This window comes from Ascidia mentula, chromosome 1 (genome assembly GCF_947561715.1).
Source record: "Ascidia mentula chromosome 1, kaAscMent1.1, whole genome shotgun sequence".
Lineage (NCBI taxonomy): Eukaryota > Metazoa > Chordata > Ascidiacea > Phlebobranchia > Ascidiidae > Ascidia > Ascidia mentula.
This window is the reverse complement of record NC_138566.1, coordinates 20,022,858-20,036,150: the sequence shown is the minus strand read 5'-3', so window position 1 is coordinate 20,036,150 and position 13,293 is coordinate 20,022,858. Positions and strand designations below refer to the sequence as shown.

At 37.9% G+C, this 13,293-nt stretch overlaps 2 protein-coding genes across 2 annotated transcripts; one reads left to right on the top strand and one right to left on the bottom strand.

Annotated features, from left to right (window-relative positions):
* Positions 1–33: 33 nt before the first annotated feature.
* Positions 34–5,911, bottom strand: LOC145891504 (chondroitin sulfate synthase 3-like). Its single transcript, XM_082981933.1, has 17 exons — positions 5,750–5,911; positions 5,422–5,647; positions 4,246–4,367; positions 4,034–4,187; positions 3,866–3,961; positions 3,622–3,804; positions 3,258–3,484; positions 3,025–3,182; positions 2,842–2,952; positions 2,612–2,774; positions 2,331–2,438; positions 2,134–2,277; positions 1,866–2,023; positions 1,667–1,775; positions 1,274–1,366; positions 1,078–1,190; positions 34–918 (listed from the first exon to the last, which is right to left on the bottom strand). Exons 1-17 carry the CDS (start codon positions 5,867–5,869, stop codon positions 732–734), a joined length of 2,472 nt encoding a protein of 823 aa, XP_082838059.1. The 5' UTR covers positions 5,870–5,911; the 3' UTR covers positions 34–731.
* Positions 5,912–9,506: 3,595 nt separating this feature from the next.
* On the top strand, positions 9,507–13,093 carry LOC145894951 (nucleoporin SEH1-like). Its single transcript, XM_082983678.1, has 11 exons — positions 9,507–9,710; positions 9,768–9,924; positions 10,696–10,721; positions 10,793–10,873; positions 10,942–11,072; positions 11,137–11,235; positions 11,297–11,437; positions 11,499–11,574; positions 11,882–11,960; positions 12,023–12,149; positions 12,635–13,093. Exons 1-11 carry the CDS (start codon positions 9,573–9,575, stop codon positions 12,717–12,719), a joined length of 1,140 nt encoding a protein of 379 aa, XP_082839804.1. The 5' UTR covers positions 9,507–9,572; the 3' UTR covers positions 12,720–13,093.
* The last annotated feature ends 200 nt before the right edge of the window (positions 13,094–13,293 follow it).

Sequence of the window (13,293 nt, the reverse complement as noted above, 5' to 3'; positions counted from 1 at the left end):
TTAAAACACGAAACGCGACACTTCGTTTTGTGGCAAGTCACGATTTATTGTCAACAAAGAAAACAGGACCTCACTGGGGGAAGTATGTGGAGGTTACCGAAACGGTTCTGTCGCATGATTGTGACCAGGGCAGAACAAACAACGTATTTTGTCATTCGCATTGTATGAAGGCGGGTCCGCAGTTTTCATATTTAAAAGTGCAATAAAAGTAATAAAATGGAGGAAACAACGTTCAGGTACCACGGTAAAGCACAAATATTTTCGCAATTACGAATCGCTGATACAATTTTCACCACAAACACAACTTACCACACATCAGCTAAACAACCTGGCTTGTTTCCCTAAACACCACTTAATACATACAGAAATGGTTAGGACGTAAAATACTCAATAATTAACAAAAAAGTACGAATTTTTAATTGTTTTAACAGATTTGCAAAACGTTTGAATAGTATAAATGCTGCGGTGGATATAAGCGAGAAGAGTATTAGTTGCTACATTTAAAGTACATAAATAAGATGAAGCAAGCACTCCAACGTGGCATAGTATGACGACGTAATAAAAACATCAATACCATGGTGCACCTTACTCACTGTAAAGCAGAAAAAGATTAGTAAGAAACAAGCATGAAAAGTGCAGTTAGGGTTATCCAGCAGTACAGTGTCTAAAACGAGAGGTGTAGAAATATATTCCGAAAAAACTGCATAAATTCTGGTAAGTACGGCGAGCAGCTACCGCAAGATCCAACTAGTTGCTAGTTGCACGTGTCTTTCCGACTCCTCACAAGTTGCTCGCTCTTCTTTCGCCAGTTGGTCTACCCGACAGTCTCTCGAGTGCCACCTAACGGACAGTGAGTGCTCGGGTGCGCGAAAAACGTCAAGGCCCGAGGAAAGTGCCTTCTCGTACAGGTCTTCGCCACTATCGAACAAGGCCCGGTAAGTGACAGAATACAACACGGTAAGGTACTCTGTGGTTACAATCAATACTCAAACCATTTCAAATGCAAACAAGTTTCGGCAATTGCTTGTTTGAAAACGTAATTGGAGAGATTGAACTGCATGGATATGTTACACCTACCTGACAAATGCTTCTCCTCCACAAGCGCGGATTAAGTCTTGTTTGTAACCGCAAAATAAGCTGTAGTCAAAGGAGCGCCAAAAACCAGACTTTTTCGAGACTTCCTCATCTTCCTGAAATATTGTTTTAATTTTACATCATTGCGTTCATCGGCAGTGTTTTGCCAAAACCAAAACCAAGAACACAGCAAACTAACCGTGTTTTCAAGACGCTGAAAGGAAGCAGGGAAGTACAGTTGTTCACCCGGAACTGCATTCAAACGTGCGTGGTGAAGGAATTCCGGCTCCATCTAAACATACACAGTTATTATAATGCCGGGCAATGTTTATCAGATCTGGTGCTGCCACAGACAGGTTTTTAAAGTACTATTTGTGGTTACATTTGTCATTACAAAACTGTAATTAGATTGCAATTGCAACTGGTTCATTTATTACAGCTTTAAAGAATCATAAAATTTTAAAATTAAATTATTAGCCACAGAATCTGTTGACAATCCATTTCCCAGATTTTTGAAATCATGACATATTCTGAAATACCTCTACTGTACAGTAATTAGCAAAAGTATTATTGCATTGCATAGCCTTCTTACCAGTACAAACAGATTGGTTGAACATATAAGGGTATCGGCTGGAAGAGCCTTTACAGCCATTGCCATGCCCTCAATGTTAGAAAAAGGCTTGTTTCCACCATTAATCCACCTAAAAGTATTGGCATTGTTCAAATATTTTGGTGGCACTGAAGTTGAGGGCGATTTTACAGACTCTTATTATATATATGCGGTTTCTCACCTTAGTGATAACTCTGGATACTTTTGCTTGTATAAGTTCAACAACTTGAGGGTTTCAGATTTCTTCTCATCAAAGTTGTTGTTGGAATAGTTGCTTTTGGTTTGGTAGAGAACAACAAGCAATGCTACGTTTTGAGCTCGCTCCACAGACATACAGGACTGCGGAACAAAATTTCACTACCTTTATCCAAAGTGTACTTTATTATCGGTAAGGTTTGTAAAAAAAATCTGCATAATGACAATAAAGTATAACTTTTAAATCTTTTTACCTGCTCAAACATCTGCATGAATTCTGTAAAATACGTGGAACCATCTTGCAAAGGCAACACAAAGTTAACTTTTACATTTGGTGCAATCTGAGTTTTCAGTGATCTCATTCTGTCGTATGGCTGATCAAAGCTTACAGTAGCAATCTAAAGTGGAAATACGTAAGATATTGTGGAAAGCTTTCAAATAAAGTACTCACATCAATGTTATTTTGTTGAATGTCCACCATATATTGATACCCAACACCAGGTACGACACGGCGAAATATTGTGCTTGTTTTTATTCCTGACTCACTTCCATATTTTTTCTGAAAACACAGGAAGTGATGTCAAAATAAAATTTACAACACCTGCCTCCATTTGACTACTTTAAACACTAATGCATAGAATGCTGCTAAGAAATACAGTTACATGGGCTTTACTGTTTGATTTGAAGATTTATAAAAAATGTGAGTTATGCTAGTAGTATGTTCTGCTATACCTTCGCATGTTCGAGAGCCATTACTTTGACTTTATCCAACACAATTTCATCAGACTTGGTCAGCGTACGACTAGGTTCAGCACTGTTTGATGAATATATGAGGGTGGGGGCACTTTCATCGCTTTCAATACGATCCCATGCGATAATATCTCCATGCAAATACCTGAAGTCAAATAAGAATTTTGCATATAGAGGTTATTAAAATGATCCAAGTGTTAGTTAAAGCTGACTTGTTTTCATTTCCCCGTCGTCCAAGAATAAGTCGGTCATCTGCCATTCCACCTTCCTTTACTAACACTCTATCCATATTCTGAATGATGTTGTGATAATATTCATTGGCTCTGAAACACATAATTGTGACAAAATATTGAAAAACTCTTTATGTGAACAAATCATAGAAGAAAATGTCATACTTGGAAGTTTCATTTAGTTTTTGTACTAATGAAAAATGATGAACCCTGTAAAACGCTGTTGAGTCTTGCATGGGATGCACAGATATGCTGTTTTTGTATGGACACTGTTCAGAATAGGGATCAACCAAATCTTTGCCACCAAGATCATAAAATAGTTGCTGTAAAACATAGAATGCCAAGTATGAAACACTTTTTTTAATATTCTTATTTTTAAATTATTGACCAAAGTTTACCTTTGTTGAGTATATACAAGTCATGTTTAAAAAGCGCAGGGCACAGCGGGCAAATTGGAGACCCGCAGGTGTGCTGCTACTTGCATAATCAGACTGACAAACACCAATATGTGGACATGTATTTTGAAGTGCTCTTCTGCTCAAAATAAATCCTGGGCCAGTTGAGCAGTAGTGGTCAGGATCATTAGTATACTGCTTGTCCAATAAGTCTGTTAAAACTTTGTGACCTGCAATCAAAGATACCAAGACTTATCATATTGCAAAACATTAAATCTGGTGTAGGCTGTGCCCAAAACATCTGAGTTATTTAATATATTAATAGAAAGCAAAAAATTGATTCACAATATTCAAACATGAGAATTACCTATCCATAGAGAATGGGAGTCATCAAGTCTGTTGGTGAAATTGAGTAGGAGGTGAAGTCGAACATAGGTGTTACTATTCACGATAAAAAAATGATGGTGCGTATCAATGTGTTCACTGCAGAGGGTGTTTATCACTTCATAAAGCATTGCAGCTTGAATGTCACGGGGATTTTTTGATGGAACTGCAATCGATAGTTGTAGCATGTGAACCACTGATATTATCAATAAAAACTTCTCACTTACCTGAAACATGATAGCTTTTTATGTTTGGAATTTTTGCAGCATCGACTCCAATAGGAGAAAATATGCCCAAGTCCCCAAAACCTTTGGCTGCCCATTCTAGACAAAGAAATATTTAATGAATACACATAGGTGTAGTTTACAATTGACTGAAGGAAGTTTAAGACTCACCACTTCCATAAGTTTTACCCATCACTGTGAGAAAAGGTGAGGTAATGGCAGATGGATTAACAATGGCAACATAAACCTTCTTTTTCAGCTTCAGTTCTTGAGTGAGGAAACCAGGTATGTGAATTGGAGTTAAATTCATTTCCCATGCTGGATTCTAAACAAGTGTAATAAGCATTTAGATACAAATACAGGGAAAAGAAACAAAACCATACTTCAATTGATTGCCTTTCATGTTGCACTTCGATAGGAATGGTCATATTTCCAAGATCCTGATTGTTCGAGTTTGAACTGATATCTTGTGACAATTTTCTTTCAATGACCTTTTGACCTTCAACTTTTAAACAAATTATTTGTTTGAAAATAATGGAGTTACACACTTTCCACTTGAATGTAACAAAAATTAGTTTGTGGTAAATACTGTAGTCTATACAGGCTAGGTCAATTATCGGCAACCCATGGTCCTTGGGCTACATGCAGTTATTTCATAACTTTGGCTATACTGAACAAAAAGAATTAACTATGTGCAAAAAAGCCATAATATTGGAGAGCTGCAGACAGGGTGTGCACACACACTGTTTCGTGCAGCTGTTGAAGTAGCACTGTGCTAGCTTACACTAACAGGCACACTAATTTCCACTTTGTAGTACCGTTCCGGTCAACGTCGATCTGTTGGGTACCCTATACTATGTACCAAACAACAGAGACGAACCACTGTGGAAATTAGTGTGCCTGCTAGTGTAGAAGCTATCACAGTGCCACTTCAACAGCTGCACTGATGAGACCTTACAGGTCGAAACAGTGAGTGTACACACCCTGTCCGCAGAACTAACTAAATAAGCAGAAAATAATAGTATAAATAAATAATCACAATTTAACACTTTCACTGAGTCCCACCATCTAATGCTACAGATTCACTTTGTCATAGCTTCTACTTCTCATATTTCAGGACTTTATTTAAAGGTCCTAGTCTACATCATGTACCTAGTTACTAAATATTAGGTTCAAGGTAGACCTGTTGTATTACAAGGTGAGACATAGATAACCTGTAGATTGTTACAAGGTGGGACCCCAGACTGGAAAGTATGTAATTTGCGCTAAGGTTTTTTTTGGCGAACGTTAATTGCACGAATTAACTGAAATCTTTCACATGTTAATGCACTAGCCAATTATTTTAGCGTGGATTGTCGAAAAAATAATGATTTTTTTGAAAAAAAGATTTATACTCGGCACACATCATTCTTTCCAATCGATCAGTGTGGGGCCTAGCAAACATAGTACTATACGAGGACTTAAAATGTAATTAGAATTGACTGTGTTTTAACATACTATCTTCTTGATTTAATGTTTTTTTGTCAAAAAACAGTAACATACTTAAATATTAGACCTACCATTATATTCACGAGGTAATTCACGAGATCCTCCGTTAGATGGACTTCTGTCAACCCAGCGAAATTTGTCATGATTCGCTTCCATCCATAGTTGATTTGACAAGGCTTCAGATCCAAATCCCAGATATGCCAGGTACAAACCAATTGATATCAAAATTCCACAAGCGATTCCAGAGCAAAATGGCACAAAATTGTGTCCCCAACAGCTTTTATTGGCCTTCATTTCCTTGGGTAATGTAAAGGAATTTTATTTCTCTGGTAAATCTGCCTATTTTCCAGTTACTTTAGTTTTATGGATCAGTTATATTTAAAACAACAAATTGCAAACCTTCCAAACGAAACTTGTCGCAAATGTCCCTTTCTCCGCAAAAAAAATTATTCTCGTTGTACATTTTCGGATGAGCTGCTTAAAAAGGTCACTGCTTTTCCGGAAAATTGGCATCCTCATAAAGCATAAATTTAAATAAACAATTTGTATTTACTTGGAATAAAATAATAGTATGTCTGCCTATCAGATTGGAATTCCCCAAGTGCCTTAGCGCAGTCCAGTTTGCAGAGTATGGTAGCTGCACGCGCAAGTTTTTCTTTAACTTTTTTTGTTTGCACGGTAATTTTTTCTGACTGCACTCGAAAATTATTTTGACACACGAATGTCTAAACATAAATCAACTAACGGAAAGCACCAAAGACATTTTATCGTTTTCGTTGTACGCGGGCTTTCGTTGTACGCGGACTGCCATATTCTGCAGACTGGAACGCAGTCACCGTCCTACATAATTTCAACTGCGGATTTTATAAAAAATAATTTATTTTAAACATTATAGGGATCCAATGGTATAGTTACTACAAAGTAAAATGCCAGCATGGCACCGATTTCGGGCTATGAGCACTAATCTGAATGTAATAAATTGTCTGACTCTTATTACCTGCCTGACTTCAACAGCAATGTTTCCCAAAGTTTATTCCGGGAAAGCAGCTTGCCTTGAGTGATTGTGTGTTGGATACCTGACTTTCGTGATTGTGCTTTAGAATTACCTGACTTTCGTTATTTTGTGTCAGAACTGCCAGACTTTCGCTATTGCGCCTGTTGCACTTCGACGCAAGTATCCGTGCGTGTTGCACCACGCAAGTTTCCCGACTTGATTCCTCAATCAACTGGAAAGCAGACGGAGGCTTTCCTGCAGAACTCCCACAGCTTCTGGCATCCGACTCGACGACAGACCTTCAACCTGTTATAAATACTCCTACTGTATTACCCGTTCATTCTTCACTCTGCCACCCAAAAAGACTATAATACCTAACTGTAGAACAACAGTTACTCAGTCTGCCTGATAATTGCAACCTGTGTTACGGGGAAGGACTTGAATTCCACAACTTGTTTTGTCGTTCTTATAAAAAAGTAAGTCAGCGTAATCACGAAAGTCAGGCTATGCTTTTGAATTTAGTTTTAAAATAATTTATTGATTCATTACGTAAGTCAGGCTACTTTACCTGAATAAATTGCACGTAAAATATTAACATTAAAAACATAGCCAGAGTATATGTTATTATGTTGCAATCATGTTACCCTGTTACGTCACAGCCGCCAGACGTCACAAAGCAAGTGGCGGGAGAAAACACAAACAACAACAAAAAATGTGGTGTTGGTCAGAGAAGGGCACTTCTGCAGATCTAAGCGGGGTTATACAGTAATAGCATAGTATATCAATGTTGGTATACCATGGTATTAGATAACATGTGTTTTATTTAAACTACCGTCATTTCGGCGAAATCGAAATAAGCTACAACCGAAATTATTTCACGCATTAGTGAACACGACTTCAGACGATTGCGTTCACACAAATTCTGCAGTAACTCGTGACAAAAAAAAAATGAGTTATTAAAAACAAACATTTCAATCAACAAAGTCAGCAATATTTTTAAAACAATATCGATACTTACATAATTTAAATTTTTGAACACCTATAAACTGTGAAGTTAGCACAAATACACTGACAAGTTTTACAACAAATTTGAAAATGTTCCGAACCAAGGATTTTTTTAAACTCGCCTCAAATGTAGCCAAGAGCATATGGAACAACACAGTAGTGCTTATTTTTTACACCGGAAGCTCGTATGCCAACGAAATACCTTTCAGTCCGACAGGGGGCCATGTAACATACAGCTGCGGTCAACCTAAACAAGTGCGCATTCAATGCGACAACTTTGACGACATATTTCTGAATGTTCCGAACCAAGAAATTTTTTTAACTCGCCTCAAATGTAGCCAAGAGCATATGGAAGAACATGTTAGTGCTTATTTTTTACACCGGTAGCTCGTATGCCAACGAAATACCTTTCAGTCCGACAGGGGGCCATGTGACATACAGCTGCGGTCAACCTAAACAAGTGCGCATTCAATGCGACAACTTTGACGACATATTTGAAAACGTTCCGAACCAAGGATTTTTTTTAACCTCGCCTCAAATGTAGCCAAGAGCATATGAAACAAAATGTTAGTGCTTATTTTTTACACCGGTAGCTCGTATGCCAACGAAATAACTTTCAGTCTGACAAGGCTTAATGTGACATGCAGCGTACGATTAACCTAAGCAAGTACAGGCGCAACAATAATGAACATTAGCCCTGTTTACATGGACGTCTAAAGCGGGTTCGCGGCACGCTTCTTACCCGCTTCCCGCCATTATCAGAAAAAGCGTTACGCATCACAGCCCAAGCTAGTTCGGAAGCGGTTTCGGCGAACTAGCTTAATAGGGGTGGGTTCGGAAGCTAGTTCGCCCAACTAGCTTCTTTTCGCGAACCAGCTGTTCGAAAAATTTGGCGGCAAAATCAACTTAGGTTAGGTTTGCTTGTTGATGTTTTTCGAAGATATTCGTTTTGAGGTTTTAATTTGTGTGCTTGGTATTAATATTTATTTCATAAAAAATGACAAAAATATTGCGAAAAAGTAATTTGGACCAACGAAGCAATACAAGAGTTGTTAAAAAGTGTTGAAGAAAGAAAAGTCCTGACTCCCACACTTCTTCACACAAACACCCAAAGCATTCTTTACTCAATCTGAAATGGGTCAACCACTGGGAATCATTAAAACCGGGAACTATAACATCCCACCATTGTCCTGACCTAAAACAAACGAAAATAACATTTAACTTAACCAAGATACAAAACTATGAATGCAAAGCGAAGCACTGTATTCCAGTAAGCATAAAGTTTGGCCCATAAATACCACCAATATCTCACCTCTGCAATCGCCACGGCCGTTCAAGTCTTCGATTGTGAGAAAGCAACGCATTGACATGTAACAACAGCAAAGCCTTTCTTCGTTTGCACCCTTTTTGGTAATTATGAAGTAAAAGTAGAGCCCTAACTTCCAATAAACTATCCGTTGCCGCCATATCCATTTTGCGAGAACCGAATTTCGCGCGATCATGTAAATTGAGCCCCGAAGCTCGCTCGTTATGGTATATTAGTTCTTCACGGCTCGATGCCGCAAGCTCGTTCGCAAACCATTTCATGTAAACAGGGCTATTGTTTCCAATTGTAAGCTAATCCCTTTTTTTGAACTTTAGTAACCTTCCGCACATCATCACAACATGTTTTTTCAATCTCCGCAACTGACAGTTTCCAACGAAACGCAGTGAAGTAGACAGTCCTGGTAGGTCTGTGACGTAACAATACATTAATGCCAAATAATAACAAGCTGTTTAATTATGATTGGAAGAAGTGCTTGCAAATGAAAGAAATCCCAGTGTGGCACCATAGAAATCATAGTATGGCACCTCGGTTCTAACCAGTTCTAATGGGTTTTCAAATAAATTGTTATTTGCCAACTTTTGATGATATACAGTGATAGTTTTGTGGCATGTACCAACTGTTATGCAGTAATGAATTATATATGTAGAATGCTGATAATTTGGCATTTTTAATGCTTGGCTTCCTCCAAAGTAATGTAAAATATTTTTCATATAATGTGGAAACTATGTAAATGTAAAGCTAAAAATTGCACAGCATTTTACCATTTGGAAATTGTGGTGCATGCAGATTATTGTTTTACTTTTCATTTCTTTCTCGTTTTCGTTAGTGAAATAGGCCTACTTGTTGTTTGGTTATCAGTTGTTTAAAAATTGGTAATGGTGTAGTGGTTATAAGCAATGGATGGATGTAATACATTAGACCATATTTACATGGTAAACAGGATTAACTCGGATCATAAGGATTTGCTTCATGATGTCTCGTTTGACTTTTATGGAAAGAGAATGGCCACTTGCTCTAGCGACCAGAGTGTTAAGGTATACATTTTGTTTGTCTCACAATACAACAGCATGTCTAATGACTATGTTTCTTAGGTTTGGGATCTCGATGATAATGATGAGTGGTACTGCACTGCAAGTTGGAAAACACACAGTGCATCAGTCTGGAAAGTAACTTGGGCGCATCCTGAATTTGGACAGGTTTTGGCCACTTGTTCTTTTGATCGCACCGCTTCAGTATGGGAAGAAACAGGTCAGTGTTCCATTTTTTTGAAAATGTCATGCTATAACCTCTGTACACTTCTCAAAAAATTATCGGTAATGCATGCAAAAAAAAGTACAAAAACATTTGCCAATCTGTGCGTTGTCTGTGCAATTACCGGGAATCTGGTCAGTATATATGCACCCAGGGGCGCAACTAGGGGGGCTGGTTTGTCGGCATGCCAGGTCCCTTTGTTGTCTGCGTATGTTGGTACAGCGCCAAATCATATTCGCATTTACTAAACGGCGGTAATCTTTCGATTGTTACTAAGGATTTACTCCATACGTCACCACAAAAAATGACGTAATTTTTCTCATTTTCTTCGGTGGACAAGACATTGTTATTGAGGCTAACTGTTGTAGTTACAGAAGAAACTGACGCAAAAGTTGGTCAAGCAGAGTATACTATAGTAACCTATATAGACACGTCGAAAGAACGACATGCGAGAAAATATGCTCAAGCGTGCTAAAGTGTAATTGTTACAAAACAATACCTCTAATAATGGAACTGTTCCATAAAAATGTAATTTCTGGCTCACAATGGAACTATTATTTTTACGTTTTGACCTATTTAAGCGTCGTTTTAGTTGAAACAAATGATATCGGTGGAAACAAATGATATCGGTGATGATATTCTATTATATTTGCCTGTCCCCTTTAAATTCCGCTAGTTGCGCCACTGTATGCACCCATATATATATATATATATATATATATATATATATTTAGATGCAATGTAGTTCACATTATTTTACTTTTGCAGAAAACCTTCAAGGTGACAAAGTTTGGGTGAGTTCTGCTGTTTTCTGTGCTGTTTGCACCAAAAATCTTGCATAGTGACACTCTTTTTTAATTTGAAGGTTCATAAAGGTAGCTTGGTTGACAGCAGAACATCTGTAAAGGATGTAAAGTTTGCACCAAAGCATCTTGGTCTTCAACTTGTATGTTAATTAGTACTTATTATGATCTTTGAATTGTAACCTGTGACTTTTCATGTTTTTATTGTTAGGCCACTTGTTCTTCAAACGGAACGATTAGAATTTATGAAGCACCTGATGTAATGAACCTGATGCATTGGTCACTTCAGAATAAAATTGAATGCAAAATATCCTGCAGCTGTGTGTCATGGAATCCATCAATGTATATATGTTTATACCATTTGTTTGCAGTATGTTTACTTAACTAACATATGTCATCAATTCAGACGAAGAAATCATTTGCCCATGATAGCAGTTGGTAGTGATGATCCTTCTTCATCTGCTGGTGGAAAAGTTTTTATTTTTGAATACAACGACCAATCAAGGTCCATTGTCCACATTTTCTTGTAGCGTTTGTGATGTAACAGAGATTTGTTTTGAAACCAGAGAGTGGTCTAAAGTTTTAACGATTATGTCCATGACGGATGCTGTCACTGATTTGTGTTTTGCTCCCAATCTTGGACGCAAACATCATGTACTTGCAGTTGCTTCAGAGGATTTGTATATCTTTAACCTAAAACCTTCAAGGTAAAATGTGCTAAAATTATTTTTTCCAAGTTTAATATTTGCTATTTGGTTTCTTTTCCAGCAATGAAATTTCCACTTCTGGATCAACCCTATTAACATATGATCAAGTGGCACATTTTAATGAACACCATTGCAAAGTTTGTAACAGTAAATTAACAGAAATATCATTATTAATAGAATGTTATGTCATTGCCTGTTTCATCTCCAGTAATGCAAACAGTTGATAAACAATATTGGTGGAAAAGATTTTAATTGTGGTTGCAAAATACAAGCTGACTTATACGCTTGTTTCATGTATGCAAAGCCATTAAATTATTTTTTATTGCCAATTATTAGCAAAACCAATATCAACCCCCTTACTTACCATAAAAAGATGCGTAAGTGTTATGGCTTTGAACCACAATAGTTGCTACCCTGAGGTTAATATTGTGAACTGAAACACAGGTGGTGAATGTAACCTGGAATGACCTGGGTACCATCGTTATTTCAAGTGGTGATGATGGTCAAGTTTACCTCTGGATGGGTAAGAGACTGTGTAGCAGCTTCAACTTGATGACCACATAACACATACTTCCATTTATGCAGCAAATTACCTTGGAATTTGGAGACAAATCGGCGAATTGAAGAAAGACTCGACACTTCCAAGCGACATAACTAGTGCCATTATGGAGAGACCAAACGCAGCTTCGCCTGCGAATGAATCCAACAACAGGTACCAAAGCATGCAACATCTAACCAGCGCCCAGCCGCGTCGGTGATTGTCTGGCGCAGACGATGGACTTTTTGTTAAACTGACACTTGATCTTAACCGTACCCGATACATACTGTGGTGTGACGTTTTGACTGTGTCTTGTTTTTTGTATACCTGGCGCCTCGTCGAACAAAATACGTTTTTTACACAACAAAAGTACATCGAATACCCTGCGCAAAGCATGCTAAGCTGCCATAAATAACTTGTACATCGGAAAAGTTATTTGTTTCATTCAAACCACTGGTTGCAACCTGTTTTTTAAGCATTCGTTTAGTGTTTTTGATATTGTGGTTTGAAGAGAACAAACAGTAACATTTTGCCATGATTTTGCTTGTTGTTGCACAAATAAAAGAAAAACTGTTTCAGCGGGTGGGAGCGCAAACGCAGTCGCTCGATAAGACCAAACTGATAAGCGGTTAATGACTAACGGTCGGTTTTAATTGCAGAATCAACTTTCGGCGCTTCACGCAGGGTCGGGCGCCGCCAACTGTGCGACCGCTGGAGCCTAAATTTGCTGGAGCGTATTACTGAACGCCTCGCAGGTGGTTACTGGCTCAACCCAACGCAAAACTAAGTTAATGAATCGGGAGATGCAATTTGTTTGAATACCTTTTTTTAATTTTCTGCCTGATGCACATCGAAGAGATTAAACCCCCCATTTTAGCGAGTACCTCCAAAATATTTCTCGTCAGTTAAATTGAAACGGTAAATCAACCAAAACTTTTTTTTGCAAACAATGAAATGTTTTACTTTACTGTTGGCACCGATTATGCTCTTTTCGGCTGTATTTCAGATCTTAACTTTATTGTTGCTGCTTTTTACTGCGCAAGACATCATTTATGTAGTGCTAATTAACGTTGTAAACCAAGCTACATTGATTTAACAAGATCAACCCACACTTTGTGTGGTTTGCAAAAGTCGCAATATTTGTACCAAGTAGTCAGGCACACATGGTAGAAATGTTTTTTTTTTCGAGTTATTCGCAGTGACACAATTTGCAGACTAAATTTGAACGGAAGATTTACGTACGGCTTTGGACCTGGTGCGCATTTAAACAATCCGAGGTAACCGGCGTCCCCATAATGTTCAACAGCAGTGGTAAAAG